Source organism: Bubalus kerabau, chromosome 6, assembly GCF_029407905.1.
Source record: "Bubalus kerabau isolate K-KA32 ecotype Philippines breed swamp buffalo chromosome 6, PCC_UOA_SB_1v2, whole genome shotgun sequence".
NCBI lineage: Eukaryota > Metazoa > Chordata > Mammalia > Artiodactyla > Bovidae > Bubalus > Bubalus kerabau.
In genome coordinates, this window is record NC_073629.1 from 66,640,614 (window position 1) to 66,661,733 (window position 21,120).

The 21,120-nt window shown below is 38.7% G+C and overlaps 1 protein-coding gene across 1 annotated transcript in view; it reads right to left on the reverse strand.

Annotated features, from left to right (window-relative positions):
• PTGFR (prostaglandin F receptor) overlaps window positions 1–18,265 on the reverse strand; it is a 64,184-nt gene extending 45,919 nt beyond the window's left edge. The window contains exons 1-2 of the mRNA XM_055585365.1: window positions 18,126–18,265; window positions 15,829–16,696 (exon numbers count right to left, since the gene is read on the reverse strand). Of these exons, the coding sequence (XP_055441340.1) occupies window positions 15,829–16,626 (798 nt within the window). The 5' untranslated portion in view covers window positions 16,627–16,696; window positions 18,126–18,265. The remainder of the gene's footprint in view (window positions 1–15,828; window positions 16,697–18,125) is intronic.
• Between the last annotated feature and the right edge of the window lie 2,855 nt (window positions 18,266–21,120).

Here is a 21,120-nt window from a genome sequence, read left to right on the forward strand (position 1 = left end):
GAAAACAGTAAGATTTATAAATTGATATAAGACATTTTTAAACTATTAAACAATCCTCTGGGAAGACTAACTTAAAAAGAAAAATTTCAAATTTCATACAAAATATTCATAAAATAAACACATATATAAATGTATATATCCATATTTGTATATATATAATATATATATTAGTACAGAAGAATCTTAATAAGCAAATTCTCAGTACAAAAATTCGCTACTAAATTTATACTCTCAAAAATTAATTAAATTATACTAAAATGTACCAATATTGGATCAAAAAAAGTATGAACCTCAAATCAATAGAAAAAACTAAAACTTTATGAAAATAATACTGAAATGATTCCATATCATCACAAAACAGCTGACATCCAAGTTATTTCAATTATTCCAGAACACAGAAAAAATTTTTCCTACTCTTGTTCAAAACTAACATAATTCTAGTATTAAAAGCAAAAGAATAAAACAAATGAAAATTATGGGCCAATAAAACTTTTATAAACACAAAACCATGCATGAAAGACCTCTTCATAAAACATCTTATTTCTGGAGTGACCAATCATAATAATTTCATATTTTGAGATTAAAGTTGAAGACTTAATTAAATTAAGACAATTTAAGTCCAGGTTCGATGCATGACACAAGGTGCTCAGGGCCGGGGCACAGGGACGACCCTGAAGGATGGATGGGGAGGGAGGTGGGAAGGGGGTTCAGGATGGGGGACACATGTACACCCATGGCTGTTTCATGTCAATGTATGGCAAAAACCACTACAATACTGTAAAGTAATTAGCCTCCAATTAAAATAAATAAAAATTTTTTTAAAAGAAAAAAAAATGTATGCAAATACCAGCATGCACATGAAAAAGGTGTTCAACATCATTAGTCTTTGTGTGTGTTAGTTGCTTAGTTGTGTCCAACTCCTTGTGACCCCATAGACTGTAGCCCACCAGACTCCTCTGTCCATGGAATTCTCCAGCAAGAATGCTGAGGTGGGTAGCCATTCCCTTCTCCAGGGGATCTTCCCAACCCAGGGACTGAACACAGGTCTCCCGCATTGCGCTACCCAGGAAGCCCTTCATTAGCCTTTAAGGAAATGCAAATCAAAACTAGAAGTGACTTAGCATATCAACTAGACAGCCATAATACAAACTGTTTTAATAAAATAAGTGTTGGCAAAAATGTGGAGATACTGGAACCCTCATACATTGTTGACAGGAAAGTAAAATGGTGCACCATGTGGAAGAGATTAGTGGTTCCTCAAAAACTTAAACATAGAATTACCATATGACCCAGCAATTCCACTCCTAAGTATAAACTCTAAAGAACTGAAAATAAATGTTCAAACAAAAATTTGTCAGCTAATGAATGGATAAACAAAATGTGGTCCATTTATCTGAATGAATATTATTCAGCCAAAAAATTGAATAATGTATTGATACATACTATTATATGGAAGAACTGTGAAAAAGTTATGGTAAGTGAAAGAAGCCAGATACTAAAGGTATAAGCTTCCATTTACATAAACTATCAAGAATAGGCAAATTCATAAAGACAGAAGAGAAAGTAGTGGTTTCACAAAGAATGGGAAACGGGAAAATTATCACTTAATGGGTAGTGGGTTTTTTTAAGGAGGAAATTAAAATTTTCTGGACAAGACAGGGATAATGGTTGCAGAGTACTGTGAATGTACTAAATGTCACTGAATTGCATCTTTTAAAGTCAAAATAGTGAATTTTATACTATATGAATACTGTCACAGTAAAAATGAAAAATAAATGTATCAAGATCGGTGCTTTCTTATATAATGATATGAAAAATAAAATAAAATAATAAAACAAAAAGATTTTATTATTATGATAGGAAAACATTTTAAAATCTTACGATAAAAATGATGTGAAGCACTGTTATGAAGAAACTACAGAATTATTATTCAAAACATGATTATGATCATGAAAGGAAATATTCTTATACTGTAATTGATAAACTGAACACAAGCATAAATAAAATGTGAAGAAAAGTTAAAGTTAGGTCAGTAAGATGAAATAAAGGGTATAGAAAAATTCAAACACATTTAAGAATTGCATATATAATAATGGTAAAATTTTAAAACAGTTGCAGAAAGACGATTTAATAAATGATTTGGGATAACAAGCTAACCATTCAAAATGAAAAAAAATGTCATGCTATTAACTTGCAAATTAAATCAACATAAACTTTAAATGTATTAAAAAAAAGAAAAAAAAATGAAAAAGCAAAAGTGCTAGGAGAAATGAACACCAATATCATCTTAGCCGGAGAAAGTACTTCTTAACATGAAACAGAAAGCAGTAACTACAGAAAAATTATTGACTCATTCACTCCTTATAAGGAAAATACTAAATTAAAAAGCTAACAATGAACATGGAAAAACAACTGCTTTTGTAAAAACTGATTTTATAATTACTTTTACATATCAGCATTATCTAATCTTTGTCATCCAAAGACTTCTTGTAAATCATTCACAGATAACCATACCTTCACAAAAGAAAGGAGATAATGCCCAATAGCATAAGAAAAAAGCTCACTCTGTTAATCAAGGAACTTAACTAGTACGAATTCTGTTTCTGATGAGTAAAAGGATGCACCCAGTATACTAACAGTGTTTATCTCCGGGTAATGAGATTTGAACGATGTTTTTAAACTTTAATTTGTACTTTACTTTCTTACAATAAAATTTTATGGTTGAGGAAAACCTTGCCTTTTTTAGAGTAGCTTGAGGGACTATAACACATGAAAGTCAATATTCCTCAATAAGGAGAAGATACCCATGGAAATAACGGGAGGTCTTTTCTTTTCAGCAGAATTCCTACAACAAGAGAGCACCTCTCCACCCTCACACCCATATAAGCCAGTTTTCTGCTGCCTTCACTGCCTCTTCCCTGCTCCTCTCCCCATCCCGTATTCTGTCTCTCTGTCATTCGTGTGGTTTTTATTTTCCTTGTTTTCTGGTCCTCCGTCATGAACATAAATGCAGGAAGCAAAATAAGGAAAGATGCAACCATAGTAATAACAATAACAATTACTGTTGCTGCTGCTTGAAGTGAAAGTCACTCAGTCATGTCTGACTCTTGTGACCCCATGGACTATACAGTCCATGGAATTCTCCAGGCCAGAGTACTCGAGTGGGTAACCTTTCCCTTCTCCAGGGGATCTTCCCAACCCAGGGATCAAACCCAGCTCTCCCGCATTGCAGGATTCTTTACCAACTGCTGCTATTTAATACTAATGCACCTTTGGGCCCAGAGGTTCCTCCACTATTACTAAAGCAATTAACCCTCTGCTGTGCTCCCAGGAAGGGCCAGAAAAATACAAATAGTTATATTTATGTCATATTAAACAAAGAAAAAGAAGGAAAAGGAGGATGCACATAAGAAAGATTGGAAGAGCAAATACAAAGCTCATAGATAAACTGAAGGAGCTAGAAATTATGATTTCTAGAATTTGGCTCAGGAATATTTTCCCAGGTCATGTCTTTATCTCCATGCTTTACTCTTCACCAAGAGAGATACCCAGCCTTTTGCTCAGCAAAAAGCTACTGAAAGAATAAATCAGTGAATAAGTTAACAAGTAGATTGGAAGCATAAATGATTTAATTTCCTTCATTTATATTTATTAACGTTCACAGCAACTTGTTTTTCTTTAAGTCCCTGCTAACACTTTCTTAACCTAACTTCTTGGAAAGAGTTAATTGCTTTTGTAATGCTTTCACCAACATTTATTTCTCTTCTATATCCTGAGTCACTTCCTTATCAAAAGATAATCTAAAAAAACTAATTTGAATTATTAAATTTTTATTATCTGATTCAATTTTTCTGCTAGTCATATTTTACTTGAAAAATCATCTTAGCTTTTAATATTAATTTATTACTGCTATACTCTAATCTATACTCTAATCTTGTTCAGTACAGTAAACTGCTGTACTCTAATCTTGTTCAAGCCTGTTCCAAATACTAAAGAGTTTCTTATTTGTACACTTTTATATCTCTAGTAGTTATATACATTATCTCTTTTCTCCTGGTTTTACATTACAATTTACATCACTTGACTTTGGATCACATTTTTTCCAGTAATTTTTCTTTGTAAATGATATGCTATAGATATTTATGTTACCAAAACAGTCTCATCCACATTCATAACAGAATACCTGCTATTCTTTTTTGCCATAGTTTTTTTTTTTTCTTTCAAGCAAAAGCATTTATTTGGTTATCCATTTTAAATACAGCAGATGGATAGTTAGGGGGTCCAAACTTGACTGCACCTGCTATTGTATCTGCTATTTTATTATAACATAAAGTATAATCAAATATCTTCATATCTCAATTTTCTATATATGTCCTCCATTTTCCTTTTCTATAAATGCTATTAATTAAGGCCATAGATATCATTACCAATTAGATCACAGAGGTTGTTATTCTGCATTTAGAATACTGCCTGGCACCTGGTAGTGCTCAATAACCACTTGTCAAATGAGTAAACAAATAATTCCTTGTGGACCACCAATTTGAGGGTAACAGCTTCCTGCTATAGCACCCTTATTCATTTAACAACTAATTAAAAAGTGCTTTTGATCATCTTGTTGACAGATGATCTTTTGCTGGCTTTTACTGGTCAGCAGCATTAATATTTAACAGTAACAGCAACAATAATGATAACAGCATAGTAACCGAAGCATATGGTATTTACTCTGTCAAGCACTATATTAACTTGGTGGTGGTTTAGTCGATAAGTCGTGTCCAACTCTTGTGACCCCATGGACTGTAACCCAACAGGCTCTTCTATCCATGGTATTTACCAAGGAAGCATAGTGGAGTGGGTTGCCATTTCCTTCTCCAGAGTATCTTCCCAACCCAGGTTCTGAATCCATGGACCCATGTCACTTGCTTTGCAGGAGGATTATTTTACCGTGGAGTCACCAGGGAAGCCCAATTATTTTAATTCACATATATTAATTTATTTAGTCCTCAAAAACAACTCAATGAAGTGATACTATTACTCTACCCATTTTACATATGAAGAAACTGATCACAGAGTGGCTAAGGAAAGTGGAAGAAATAGGACTTGAACCTAGACTCTTTTTTTTTTTTTTTAATTTAGAATTGTTAACTTTAAATTGTTAACATTTAATTCTTTAAAAAAAAAAAAGTTTTCTTAACAAACATCATGAAGAAAGGCACGAATTATTTCCACCTAGACTCTTAACCACTACATGATAATGACACTCCAAGACCTAGTATTTTAATTCTTAGGGTGTATCTTTTACTCCAAGTAAGTTATAAGCTCTTTAAGGAAAGAGCTTAATCTTTTACCTTCTGCAATCAGTCACAGCCCCAAGAGTAGTGCCTTATATGTAATAGGCTCAATAATTTTTTGCTAATTTTAGCACTGATTAATAATGTATAAGTTAATATCTAATAAATTATACTATAATAATAAAAATTTGAATTCAAATAAGATGGGAAAGATTATCATGAAACATCTTTACTTCTGGTGAGGCAGTGAAATGAGGCACAATAATTTGAACCGTTGGGTGAAATTGTCCAGGAACATTCTCTGTAGCTATGAGCTCCCTCTGTTCCTTTCTAATGTAACAAAATCTTCTCAACAGAGGAAAAATGGAAAACATCTGAACTAAACACAGATGATTATTTCTAATTGAGATGGGGGGTGGTAATGACAGCAAAAGATTTTTGAGGATTTGGGGATTGTGTTGAGCACACGATGTGCCAATCACCATGTTATGAGATTGTAAACAGGGCAGATCATACCTACTGACAGTACTTGTCAGTAAGTACTATTATAATAATCAGTTCACAGATGTACAAAATTGGCTTAGAGTAAGTACAGGTCACAGATAACAGGTGGTGGGGTTGGGACCTGGTCTATGTTTAAGTAACTAGAGTAATCTAAAAGGAAGGTTTGACTGGGGATTATGCACCAAAATCTAAAATCATGGAACAACAGACTGGTTCCAAATTGGGAAAGGAGTACGTCAAGGCTGTATATTGTCACCTTGCTCATTTAACTTATATACACAGTACATCATGTGAAACACCAGGCTGGACAAAGCACAAGCTGGAATCAAGGTTGCCGAGAAAATGCAGATATGCAGATGACAACACCCTTATGGCAGAAACCAAAGAAGAACTAAAGAGCCTCTTGATGGAAGTGAAAGAGGAGAGTGAAAAAGCTGGCTTAAAACTCAACATTCAGAAAACTAAGATCATACATCTGGTCCCATCACTTCATGGCAAATAGATGGGGAAACAATGGAAACAATGAGAGACTGTATTTTCTTGGGCTCTAAAATCACTGCAGATGGTGACTGCAGCCATGAACTTAAAAGATGCTTGTTCCTTAGAAGAAAAGCTATGACCAACCTAGATAGTATATTAAAAAAGCAGAGACATCACTTTGCCAACAAAGGTCCATCTGGTCAAAGCTATGGTTTTTCCGGTAGTCATGTATGGATGTGAGAGTGGGACTATAAAGAAAGCTGAAGGCCACAGAATTGATGCTTTTGAACTGTGGTGTTGGAGAAGACTCTTGAGAGTCCCTTGGACTGCAAGGAGATCCAACCATTCAATCCTAAAGGAAATCAGTCCTGAATAATCATTGGAAGGACTGATGCTGAAGCTGAAATTCCAATACTTTGGCACCCTGATGGGAAGAACTGACTCATTGGCAAAGACCTTGATACTGGGAAACATTGAAGGCAGGAGGAGAAAGGGATGACAGAAGATGAGATGGTTGGATGGCATCACCGACTTGATGGACATGAGTTTGTGCAAGTTCTGGGAGATGGGGATGGACAGGGAAGCCTGGCGTGCTGCAGTCCATGGGGTCACAAAGAGTCAGACACAACTGAGCAACTGAACTGAACTGATTGACTAAAATCTAAAATGATTCCTTTTACATAATCCAGTTGTCTCTGTCTCCTCTGCCATCACACCAAGCCACACTTTACTTTGGCATTTCACTGTCTGAATTTAATTTGGGGATTCAATAGCTTAGCAGGAGTGAGAAAAACCACCTCCCTGTCTGAATAAAGCCACAATTGTACCAACTCCTCTGTGGCATCACCATCCTGACACCCAGCACTGACAAATTTACCCAAACTTTGAAAGGTAATATTTGCAAATATCCAAAGGCAAATTTCTCCTATTGAATGAAATTCTCTCTGAATACAGTTAAATGGCATTGATAGACCAGGTAAAATCTGATGTGGTTATGAATGCCTTCCAAAGCAAATATAAATGAAATGCATTTTATATACCTCCTGTAAGGATCAGTTCAGTTCAGTTCAGTCACTCAGTCATGTCCGACTCTTTGCGACCCCATGAACTGCAGCACGCCAGGCCTCCCTGTCCATCACCAACTCCCGGAGTTCACCCAGACTCACGTCCATCGAGTCAGTGATGCCATCCAGCCATCTCATCCTCTGTCGTTCCCTTCTCCTCCTGCCCCCAATCCCTCCCACCATCAGAGTCTTTTCCAATGAGTCAACTCTTCACATGAGGTGGCCAAAGTACTGGAGTTTCAGCTTGAGCATCATTCCTTCCAAAGAAATCCCAGGGCTGATCTCCTTCAGAATGGACTGGTTGGATCTCCTTGCAGTCCAAGGGACTCTCAAGAGTCTTCTCCAACACCACAGTTCAAAAGCATCAATTCTTCGGCGCTCAGCCTTCTTCACAGTCCAACTCGCACATCCATACATGACCACAGGAAAAACCATAGCCTTGACTAGACGAACCTTTTTTGGCAAAGTAATGTCTCTGCTTTTCAATATGCTATCTAGGTTGGTCATAACTTTCCTTCCAAGGAGTAAGCGTCTTTTAATTTCATGGCTGCAGTCACCATCTGCAATGATTTTGGAGCCCAAAAAAATAAAGTCTGACACTGTTTCCACTGTTTCCCCATCTATTTCCCATGAAGTGGTGGGACCGGATGCCATGATCTTCGTTTTCTGAATGTTGAGCTTTAAGCCAACTTTTTCACTCCCCACTTTCACTTTCATCAAGAGGCTCTTTAGTTCCTCTTCACTTTCTGCCATAAGGGTGGTGTCATCTGCATAAGACTAAGCAAATAAAGTTAGAACTGGCAACCCAAAGAGATTCAGGGCACATAAACATCTTGAATAGTGCTTCAAATGTTTTGGGTCTTAACTTAAAACTCCAAAGCACATTAAAGCAGAAGACTTTCAGATCCATGATGGTATAAATTTAATCCACATGTGTCTGATTTATTTACACTTGAAGCATTCAAGTAATGTTTTGTAAGTGCCATCTCAATGTCTATGAGATCTCTAGCATTTTGCATCTTTCTGCTTAAAAAACAGGAAATCATACTTTGGCAAGAGTAAATAAACTTAAAATACCAAAGTATTACAGACCACCATGCACAACTAAATCAACAGACTTTCGTGTAAATTCTCAATCCAGCAGTATCTTTTTTTTTTATTAGATTGACTTTTGCTGGTCCAATTTTACACCATTCATTTCCATGAAAGGAGATGTTATACTCAAATATGAGTTCAAATCCAAAGACCTATAGACAGCTCAATAGATTTACCAAATCACACTGTAAACCTATGTGTAATATACTTTATACTGAGATAACATGTAAATAAATGGACTTCTAGAAGAGGGTCCTAAGCCAGATTCTGTAGGAAACAGACTCTGAGACAGTGATCTACATGAAGAAATTTTTCTGAAGGGTGTGAGGCAATGAGGAAAGCAGGATTTGGCAGAAGGAGGCGCAGAGCTGGAATGCAGTTATAAGCTCTGAAGTGCATAGGACCCTTCGGAAATGTCCCACAGGAGGCAAGGGTGTGCTTTAGGTCCCCACACCCACCTGTCACTGTACACAGATGACCAAAGAGAGAGGGGCACAACCGCGGGCAAGGCAGCTCCCTTTGGCTGAGGGTAATTTCCCTGAGGGGAAAACTCATCCCATAGGGATCCAAGTGGGACACCAGTGTCTACTAAACAAGGCTGTTGGAGTTTTCTGAGAATTAATCCTCTGTGAATATAAGACCTACTCAGTCTTTCAGTCTGATTAGCAATACAAATAGGAGAAGACGATGGCAACCCACTCCAGTACTCTTGCCTGGCAGATCCCATGGACAGAGGAGCCTGGTAGGCTGTAGTCCATGGGGTCGCTAGGAGTCGGACATGACTGAGCGACTTCACTTTCACTTTTCACTTTCATGCATTGGAGAAGGAAATGGCAACCCACTCCAGTGTTTTTGGCTGGAGAATCCCAGGGACGGGGAAGCCTGGTGGGCTGCCATCTATGGGGTGGCACAGAGTCAGACACAACTGAAGCGACTTAGCAACAGCAGCAGCAGCAATACAAATTGAGCCATATATTCACTCAATCAGCTAGCAAAGGCTTGAGATAAGCAAACTCATTTTATAGAGAAATTTTAACATTTACTATGGAGCTTTTATTTATGACAATGTACAACCAGTGTCTGTAGGTCTTACTAAAAGACATTTTCTCCTCCTGTGTCCTGAAACAATCCCCTCAAAGACAAAACACCAATAAAAAATACATTTTGGAGAAAAAAAAATTGTGCACGTAGAGAAAAAGGCAGCGCTAAAGATAATAATGGGGCAAAAATAACTTTGAAGTTGTATCACCTAGCTTTTTCCCTTTGCCTTCAATAATTCACATTTGATACCTCGTTCCTTTTCATTCATTCATTCATTCAATAAACATTGGTTATGACCTACTTCTTGTAGAAACTAAAATATAAACCAGCAAATAGCTCTTAAATGCCAAGAACCATTGAGACTAACAGAGGAAACTGACACGTAAACAACGTAACAAGATAATATCAATCCCAGTTTATCTATGAACTTCTTCCAGGTTGCTGATGAAATCCTAAATCCTAGCACCAGACTCAAATTGTCGAATGTTCAGGATTCTCCAGGATGCCAATTCTAATACTCCTGGGAAACCTCTGAACACACTTTGACCTCTCGGATCTCTCTAATCCAAATCCCAATCCACAGTTTTGAAGTATTCCCAAGGCCGACCAATCAAGTCCTAACCCCATCAGCAGACTGAGTCCAAAGTGGAAATGAGAACCACTACCCACTGAGCCCTCGTTTACATTAAATTCATTTAGAAAATACTTATTGGGCCCAACTCTGTGCCAGCCATTGGTCTTAGAATTGAGGACACATCAATAAACAAGGTTCCTTCCTTTAAGGAGCTTATATGCTAGAGGCAGAAGCCAAACAACAACCAAATAAGCAGATAAGTGTATCCCATGTTATCTGATACTGCTAAATGCTATGAAAGAAAACAAAGCAGAGGAATGGAATAGAGAAGAGAAGGGTTACTTTCTAAGACAGCCTGGTTAGACAACATGATATTTAAGAGAGGAGTCAGGGAAGAGCCACATGGATGTCAGGAGGAGAGTACTCCAGGCAAGAGAACACCAAGGCTTCAGGCTCAGGATGTGTTCCCAAATCTCTCAGAACTGCTCCTCTGCCAGCTCCCGTCACTGACCTCACACTACATACTTCATGTTCAAGAGCAGCCTGAATACCCATCATAGAAACTATATTTAACTATCTCTAAAATGTGCCTTATTTTCTGAATATGAATTTTGAGTTGCATGTGTCTGAGTTGTTTAAGAATTTCATAAAAGTGGGGTTTCCCTGGTGGTCCAGCAGTTAAGAATCCACCTGCCAGCGCAGGGGATGTGGGTTAGATCCCTGGTCCTGGAAGATACCACATGCTGAGAGGCAACTAAGCCTGTGAGCCACAAGTACTGAGCCTGCGCTCTGGAGCCCACGCTCTGCAACAAGAGAAGCACCACAACAAGAGGCCCACACACTGCAACTAGAGAGTACTTCCTGCTCACCACCACTAGAGAAAGCTTGCGTGTAGCAACAAAGATCTAGTGCAGTCAAAAACAATAAATAAATAATTTTTAAAAGAATTTCATAAAAGTAGAACCCAAGTATTATCAGTCCTTTCTCCAAACATCATCATTATAGCTTCCGCATTCTTAAACCAGGGAGCACTCCCACTTCACAAGGGAAACCAGCTAAAACAATCATCAACAATATCACCTCTAAATTAGTAGCAATGCAAGAATAGCCAAAAAGATCTGACATAAAGCTATAAAACAATCCAGTTTGTTTTTAATTTTAAAATGAAACTCATTCAAAGTCCTTTATTTGGTACAGTGAGATCCAATGATGGATTGGTTATTTTTTTTAGTTTGGGAAATAATTCAAACAGGTACACATTATGTATGCATATATTTATACATTTCCACATTTTCATTTGAAATATGTAAATATACATCCACTCACCATCCTTTTGGTATACAGTCAGGTGGACAGGACACATACACAGGTTGTTATTATACAGTTTTTACACATGATAATCAGGGCCAGCCTCTCAAAGAAAGCAATCTTTACTAATAGTCAAAATGTTCTATTCTGTTGTTTTGTTCCACCATTTGCCACTGGCCCTGTAAGATCTGGTCTTTATGACGCCAATACCTTTAGCAATTCAGTAGAATTCAATTAACCATTCAGTTATTTGATTTATATCTGACAAACATCTTAGTGACCAAATGTTTAACTACATGACTAGAAATACTAGCAGAAGAGTAAAAACCTTAGAAAAATTAAAACCAAACTCTATGTATGAAAGAAAACACATTTCTTGGGTAAACTCGCCTATATAAGTTATCATTTTGCTCTTCATATACTTCCCAATTCAAAATGATCCTTCCAGTAAAAGACTGCTAAAGTTGAACTGTGTCGTAACTCGACAGTTGCTGACTTACGGAACAGATTAAAAATTACCATTTGGTTTCAATATCTGCTTAATTAACTTACCTACAGAACTCAGAACCCACATTCTGGTAAATCATTTCCCATCTCTTGACATTCATACTACTTAAGTTACAGTCAACCAGTCAACAAGTATTTATTGCTCTGCCAAACTAGTGAAATAAATATAGGAATAATAATAAGTTCTTTTTAGGATTACATAGTCTAGAAATGGAATGTTAAAAAGACTCACTACCTGAAGAAAGACAAAAGTAAAGATATTAAGGAAATGTTACTTAGAAGTGCTGTTAAGTGTCTTCTTTTTCCACATCACTCTAGAAACATCAGAAAAATATCTTCAAGGTTTATTTATTAGGAAAAAGTGGTTCACCTAAGATGCATGCAAGACAATTTTATAATGGCCATTTACTCTCAAAGCTTTTTGTATTAACTTGTTGCTAAATGGAATTGTAAGTCAGTACCTATTGCATTTCCCTGTATTTTTCAGTTGGGATTGTAATTAAATGAATTAACAATGTTTAAAACTATAAAATTCAGATATTGAACATTTTTATGACATTAACAAGTTATACTTTAAGTTAGCATTATGATTATGTTTCTAAGTAACAATTCCTGAAAATAAACATATACAGACACACACATACACATATATTCCTCTTTTTGTGGGGAAAAAAATAGGGGATTTTTAGGGCAGTGAAACTATTCTGTATGATACTGTGATGGTGGATACATATCAATATACATTTGTTAAAACCCACACACTGTACAGCACAAGGAGAACCCTGATATAAACTACAGACTTTAGCCAATCATAATGTACTCGTACTGGCTCATCAATTGTAACAAATGAACTACATCAACGCAAGATGTTTATAATAAGGATTACTGGGTGTGAATGGATGGAGACATGAGGAGGTATGTGAATTCTGTGCTTTCTACTCATTTTTCTGTAAACCTGCAACTACTCAAGAAAAATAAAATCTATTAAAAGAGATTTCTAACAAACATCATGATCATCTTACCTGTGTATTAAACTCAATCATCAAAATTAATAAAGTATCCCCTTTTTCATCAGCCACAAGTTTTAAAAGTTTTAGAAATTATGCCAAAACTATTGATAAGTTTTGATGCAGTAAATCCTGCCAATCCCAGACATCAACACCTGCATTACTCACTTCCTCCTTTCAGTTTATGCATGCCCCTGTACCCTTATTCCAGTTTGAGGCTTGAAAAATGACAGTGAACACAGGTCAAAGACTGTCTGCAGATGTTCATTCAAATGACAAATTCAACATTTCATCCTTATCAGGATGAGAGAAGGCACAGTGTAGAGTAGGGCATTGACCTGGAAGATGTCACAATTATAGTGCATCTGTGGGAATTTAGAAGCTCAGTTTCAGAGATATGTTTTGAACATTTAGAAGCTTCTAAAATGTAGGGTGCAGAATGATGGCTCAGTCATTAACACCTATGCAGTTCCTCCTGGGCATTCAGAGGAAAAAGGAAAAATGGTTCAATAGGGAAATCAGTGTTGGGTATTATTTTGGCATTCCCAAGCCTGGATTTTTCACTCAGGTTCCATTGAGAACTGTCTGAGGGCCTTAACAAAGCAAGTAAGGCACTTGTTACAAGTCACAAGTTATAAATCCTTTAGCCAGAACTTGCCATGAAGACCCGAGACCTCACAAGAGAAAGAAACTAGGAGTGCAAAGAATGCTTGAAACAACTTAAAACATCAATTCGGCCTGGGGTATCTGTGGTAGACCTACTACCCATCTGATGCAGAAACAATTTTCCACACTAAAAAGCATTTTAGAAGTATTGATGCATTGCGGTCATAAGTGTAGCAATAATTCACAGTTAAATAGAACACAGACCTCAGAAAATGTTTCATAAAAATAAAATTATATTTCCACTAGGATATATATGCAAGATATTAACTAAATTGTAATATCTATTTTAGCAGTAAAGAAAACCAAAACTTCAGGAAAAGAAATTAGAGAAAAACATAAATTCAAAATATTCCTGGTGAGGATAAAACTTTGTTACCGTCTATTGCCTGACAGTAGTTAACTTAAACTCCTATTTTTCAAAGTCAAAAGCCAACACTAAGTAGAATTTTAAAGGTGACTTGAAAAAAAAAAAGCAAAAACCAAAACACCAGTGATTAGCCCAGTTGTCCAAGGTTACCTGTGTCTCATTAAGTTCACTACTTCATGGTTTTCAGGCTTTCTTCAGAGCTTCAGTTTTACATTTTCTTTAAATAGTTTCAGCTACCTCTTTTCTCCCTTGCTTAGCATCCCCTTTCCAACCCTCAAATTAGTCATTTTTACTCAGACTCATTTTTTATTTTAAAAAGATACTCTATTTCAAAGTTTAAAAGAAAAGGAGAATTATTCTAAGGGAATTCCCTGTGTCAAGTAGCATAAATTAAACTCTCCGAGAATGAACACTAAAGTGATTCCAAGTGTTGACAAAACTTTTCTCAGCTATTCACATTCAAACAACTAAACTATGAGCTCAGATGAGACCCCAAGTTGGGTTCACCTAAGGCCTCCTAAATTGACAATAAGCAAGCTTCAACATGTTGACTTGCCATTGACAGATGTAGTCTATCCTCTGCTAGATTGGGCACCTCAGACCAATTCCAGAATACTGTGTAAAAAAAATACTTAAATGATACAATTTCAGTAGCTAAATGCAAATTGTAAGGAAATAAGAGGTATAGAAATAAAGAAATATTTTCAAAGCAAGACATCCTTTTGCAGAATAAAATTGACTACCAGAGGATCTATCTACAGCAGCAACTCTCAAGACTTCTGTTCACCAGGACCATCAGGATTGTTTATTAAAGCTCTACTGGCAACAATTCTTAGACAATGAACCCACAGGGGCGTGCAAGAACTGCATTAAAACAAACAAGAACAAGCCCTTGCACATCACTATGCAAGGTATGACCATGACCTTTGTGTTATGGCTACCTCTGTCTTAACTTTTTTGCCTTACCTCTACCTGAGTATCACCTGTATTACTACCTTTGAATACCAATCTGTTTCCCCCTTGGCAAACGGAAAAAGGAACGGAAATAATCTTCACTGCCATCAGTAGCCACATATACAAGGATGTTTTCTCTTTCCTTGTATGTTACCACCTTTTCTATCATAAACTGTTGGGCAAAGTTATGGCCATACTTATCGATCACAAGTATTTTTTGTCTTCTATTTAGAAAGTCATATAAATGATTTATGTTTGTTGCTAATTCTTTAACCTTAGCCTTCATTTCCAAATAAAAATACCAAGATGTTAAATATAGCCGCTGGAAAAAGAGGAAATGAAATGATAAGAGAAGATTCCTTGGCTCTCATATCCCTCCCTGCATTACTATCATCCTGGGTTAATGAACTAGAGATTTCTTTACCTGATCTACCCATTCCTCACCTGATCTACCCATTGAGGTCACCTGCACTATCCAACTATCTCAACTCATCACTTCCCTTTGCAAACTGAGACCTGATCATTGTGTGTTGAGAAGCCAATCTATAAATTACAAGCCCATGTGATTTTCTATCAAGACTTACTGGAGTCCATTCCAATATTGTTTTATAAGTCATTTTTTCACATTTTAGAAACTAATCATATTCAGTATATTAAGACTGTCATTTCTGCAAAAATTACTTTAATACCACACTGCAATATTTAACACTATGGTTAGAACTGTTTAGTGAGATATTTCTTTTATTTCCAGGCTTGTGGGAAAATAACCATCTGTGTCATAGTTAGCTTAATTCTAAGCCAGAGCTGAGAACTAAAGTAAGTTCTGAACAGGAGTAAATTCCAGCACTCAAAAGATGAAACAGCATTGCCCATCAAGACTAACATCTTTGCAAAAGACAACAAACCTTGTATTGAATATGGATTAACTGAAAAAAGAAAAAAAAAAAAAAATGTCAAAACCATAGATCCTTACCAGAAATGGACTCCAACAAATGCAGGAAACACACATTATACCCAGAAGCTGGATGACCATTTCAAAGTGATGAGACCTGCCTTGTCTGTGCTGCTGACTTTTAAATTTAACTTTCAAAAGTGAAATTCCTGTGATGGCATTGCAAACAAATGAAATACCCAGGGCTAGGAGCCCCAGAAAAGCAAAAAGTAAAAGATAAAACCTATCTTCCCAGTCTTTGATTTGATCTGTTTTGTAGAAACACCAGGTCCTTGAAGCTTGAATTTTATAGTCACGATGCCCAAGGATGGGCAGCAAAGCTACAAAAACAGCAAAAAAGCACACCCCACTCAACATCATTTTAACATGCTTGGTTGTAATTTTTGTAGAGTGAAATATTGGTTTGGTGACTCCAATGCATCGCTCAATGGCCATCAAACTGCCTAGAAAAAGTGGGCACAGACCAGAGAACACCATGCAGATACCAAAAATACTGCAAAGGATATTTGACTTGTCAAAGTAGATCCAGTCTTTATCAGAAGCATACACAAAGACCGCTATAGTTCCATTGATGAGGTGCCCAAAGAAATCTGTGATTACTAGAGCACTAGCCAAAAGCAAAAACGATGACTTGTACTTCTGTCTAAATCTCTGGTATGCCTTCATGAGAATAGCAATGGCAAGGCTGTTCGATAAGATTCCCACTGTCATGAAGATTATTGAAAAAGATATTGAAAGGTCTTCTTCCAGTTGGCAAGTTGTATTTGAAAGGAGCTCAGATGCAGGAGACACTGGCTGTATAGAACTGTTCGTGGACATTGTTATGGAGATAAGAGCTGGCCACTCAAGTCATCTCCCTCTCAAGAGTTTAGGCTTGCAGTCCAGAGATCTGTAGCATAAAGACAGAGAAATCATGAGCTCTGGAAAACTGCTCATCTGGCACCCCAGCACCCTATGGTGGGAATCATATTTTTCCAGCCTATCAGGAGCCAGACTGCATCATGCTGTAAACAGCACATATCTGCCTGGGGTTCCACAACTCATTTTCAAGGTAAATAAGCTACCAGAACCGAGACCTTTTGGTTAACTTCTGTGTCTACTCTGCCAATGAGCACCTCCTAAATCTCCTCCTGACACTTCACTGACACCCTAAAACTTCAGATTTACCAAGTCACTTAACAAGACTAGATTTAAACCCAAATGAATTTTTAAAAGTATGATAGTCTATTCTAATAACTACGTGACCTTCTAAACTTTTTGCTTTTTCCTCTGATGAACTTTGCCCCAAACGTGTACATTATTCCTTTGGGAGCTATGTCTGTTTGTCAGGCAGACAAAAATCATCTTCCCCAAATTTTGGAAGGGTGCAGGGTGGAGCCGCAAGCACACTGACGCTGCATGGGCTTCTCTGAATAAGTTCTGAATTTGAGCTAAAACTATGTGATTTAGCTCAAATAACAGCAAACCACACACATCAATGATCCATGGAAGGCTACCACCTGTGCAGAAATGCAGGTGGGTGACAGCAAGGGAGACGGACCACCCTCACTGTGGGTAGTTCTGCCTAGATGCTGCTGATCTTAAGCTACAGGTTCAGGGCAGCAATATCCAAGGCGAATTATTCATTTGTAGCTCTTTCCCTAAGGCTTCCTTGGTAGCCCAGACGGTAAAGAGTCTGCCTGCAGTGCAGGAGATCCGGGTTTGAACCCTGGGTCAGGAAGATCCCCTGGAGAAGGATATGGCAATCCATTCCAGTATTCTTGCCTGGAAAATCACATGGACGGAGGAGCCTGGCGGGCAACACCCCACAGGGTCGCAGAGTTGGACACGACTGACACACAGCTCTTTCCCTGGTGAGCTGAGGCCTGAGTCACAGACCCTCTAATGCCCACCACCGCAGCCACCCCGCCCCGAGCTCTTTCGGCCGGCGTTTCCCCAACAGCTTTCCCGGAGGCTAGGAATTCCGAAGCCAGCCTTTCCTGGGACCGGCCCAAGAAGGGTCGCCCCGGTCTGCCCGCAGGGCGGCCGCCTCCTCCGAGTCTTACTCACAGCGCTACTTTCGCCCGCTGCTACCCCGACGCCCCCGGGCCTCTGCTTGCAACATCCTTCCCAAACCTCTTAACTGGCTGAAACTTTCTGCGATTGCTCAAACGCCAGAGAGCCGGTCTCCCTCCCACCCCGGGGGCGCCAAAGACCTGAGCTGATCCGGATGTGGGAGTCGAAGTGTCCCGGGCAGGGAAGCGAGGGGCGAAAGAGGATCTTTTCCTTTACCCGTTTCCCTCCTCTTAGACCCGTTCTCCCGGGTCCCAGCCGCGCACCTCAGAATCCGGACGGGTCGGTCTTTCCTCTGAGGCTGTATCCCCAGCTGGGGGCATCTGTTCCAAACTTGTTGGCCAGCGCAGGCTCAGGTGCCCTCGGGTGCGGCTGCCTGCTGCCGCCCCGGGCGTCCGAGAGTGGGGTGGCTAAACCTCAGTCGGCTTGAGCATCCGGAGACCAAGGCGTGGGAATCTAGCCGCTAGAGCGGTGGTGACCTTGGCATCCCCGGCTGCGGGCAGGGCTCTAGGCGGAGCAGAAGGGCGCGCCAGCCCGTGGGCCATCCCGCGCCCTGCTCTGCTTCGCCGCCGCCGCCGATGCCTCCTGAGCGCAGCGCAGCGCCCTGGCCACGGCTCCGGCCCGGACTCGCTCTCGCCTCGCGTCCTTCCGCGCGCTCTCGCAGCGCGGAACCTGCCTGGTGCGCTGGGCTGGCTGGATCCTTTAGCACCTAGCAGTCCTCGTCTCCTGGGCGGGGAGGAGGGCGCGGTTGACCTCCGCCCCTTCCTCTCCGCCCCTTTTGCCTTGAGCCTGACCGGGAGAAACTTCAGCACCGTGCTCAGATGCTACAGCCCCCCTCCTCAGCATCACTACGGCCCTCTTAGCTGCCCGAGCAATTAGGGAAAAGTTTTGTTTTAAACTCATTCTCCAGCTAAAGGCGCCATCTCTACGGCTGTAAAATAGCAATCAGGAGAGCCGAGGAAAGCGCGCAGACAGCAGTCGTGACAGCGTATTGGAACTGTCAGATTGTAGTTTGCCGACAGTTCATCCCAAATCCATCTAGAAAAGATCAAACCAGGTACAAAGAAAGAGATAGTGCATTTGAGATGGTGGGCTTAGGGGCCGATATCCCCAAGAAGTGAAAAACATTCGGGCCACGTGTTGTCAATGGGAAGTCGCTGCCTTAGGATTCTCTGTCACAGGACTGGACTGTTTCTAGCTTTCTAAAGAAGGTGAGAAGGGAAAGGGTGAGGCGTCTTCTCGAAGGACGCATGCAGATAAAGCAATAACATTTTAATGATTTTAAAAGCTCAATGGTGAGAGAATTTCTAGTGGTGTATTTACTCAAAGAAACTCGAATAAATTTGGCTGAAATCGTTTTATAATCAAGAAATATCCACTATTTCATTAAGAATTGTAATTCGAGTCATTTTAATATTGTAACCGCTTTTTGCTTATATTGTTTTGATCCGTACCTATTAGCTCTGTCATTTTCATAGCTTATGGAAATGTATTACTGACTTTTGCTTTTTTTGTCAGTAAAATATTGCCACGACTTACGTGAAAAACCAATGCCTCATGGAAATAAACCCTCTTTTCTCTGTTCTAAAATCAGAAGGGGTCTCTAAACTCCTGGAAATTAAAAAGGATCATAAAATGCTACAGTGAGATAAATAAATTAGCCATTAACTATAGAAAAGAATGATTGCAGTTTTTCTCTGTGGTAGACACAGATTTTTTTTTTAATGATATGATCATAACTTATAAAATAAACTATTACTCAAGTAGAGTCACTTGAAAATTCTGGTTAACCAAATATTCTAGTTAGTAGAGAAATAGTATATCTGAATGACCAGTGTCCAAAAAACAACTATGTAATAAACCACATGGAATATGTTAATCACACAGAGTACTATTCTATCCTTTAGTGATTAATATCACTTAATCACATTGGATACAATTATCTATTTACTTATACCTCTCCCACTGAACTGCATTTCTGCAAAGGTCTTAATTATCTCTCCATCCTCATCTAGGTCTATCCTCCTGGTCACTTATTAACATTGCTTGAATTCATCAGTGGTACAAGCAACATTTCCAGGATCACACTTCAAGATCTTAAAAAGTCCCAATCTCTCACTGGCACATCTCACAAACAACAGCTACTTAATCTACTGGGTAAAAAAGAGAAAATTCTCATGAAAGCAATTTCAAGTCATAATGTTTATTATGTATATTCAAAACATTATTAATCTATTTTTCAAAGTGCTAGATAAATCCTATTATTTTTAAAGTATCTACTTTGGGGAGAAAAAAAGTGTCTACTTTGCATGTATTCTTGGAGTTCCATTTTTAGAATCCATTCCTTAATCAAGATACATTTCACCTGAATCTCAATAAAGGATTCTAAAGAACCTACATCTCTTCTCAAGATAGAATGTATTAGTATCAGTAAGGAAGGTACTAACTAATATGGAAGAGTAAATAATTAACTAACTACTCTTAAAAGAAAAAAATACATATCTGGCCTTATTACACCCAAATCTGACCCCTATTCAAATTTCCCAATGGCAGCCTCTGACTTTATATAAAGAAGTACTTATATAAAGACTTTATATAAAGAAGTACTAAATCACTTCAGTCGTGTCTGACTCTTTGTGACTCTATGGACTATAGCCCACCAGGCTTCTTTGTGCATGGGATTCTCCAGGCAAGAATACTGGAGTGGGTTGCCACGCCCTTCTCCAGGGCATCTTCCAGACCAAGGGATGGAACCCGTGTCTCCTGCGGCTCCTGCATGGCAGGCAGATTCTTTACTGCTGAGCCACCGGGGGAGCCCCAGTATAAGGAAGAAGAGCTGGCAAATCAGCAGATGGAAACAAACAGATCAAAAATTAGTTGGTGGGTGGAGGGGGTGAGAGATGGTGAGGGGGGGAGGTGGGAAGGGGAGTAGCTGATAAAATTCTTCTGAAAAACAGTAGTTGGTATCATTACTGCTGAGAAGCGGACACACATAAAACTCTTAACTTACACCTTCATTCAACAAATTTCTTGAGCATCTACTTTGTGTCACACACTGTTTCTAAGAGGCAGAAATACAGCTGTGTGGACAAAGCATCCGAGCCCTTGCTCTAGTGTGGCTTTGAGGTATGGGAGGGCACTTACTTTTGTGGAGCCTATGTCTGAAACCTTGATGTGATTTGGTGGCTTCCCCGCCAAAGCTGATGTCAGCCTGTTGACAGGAGATAACATGACAGGTGTGTGCTTGGCAATCACCTTCAT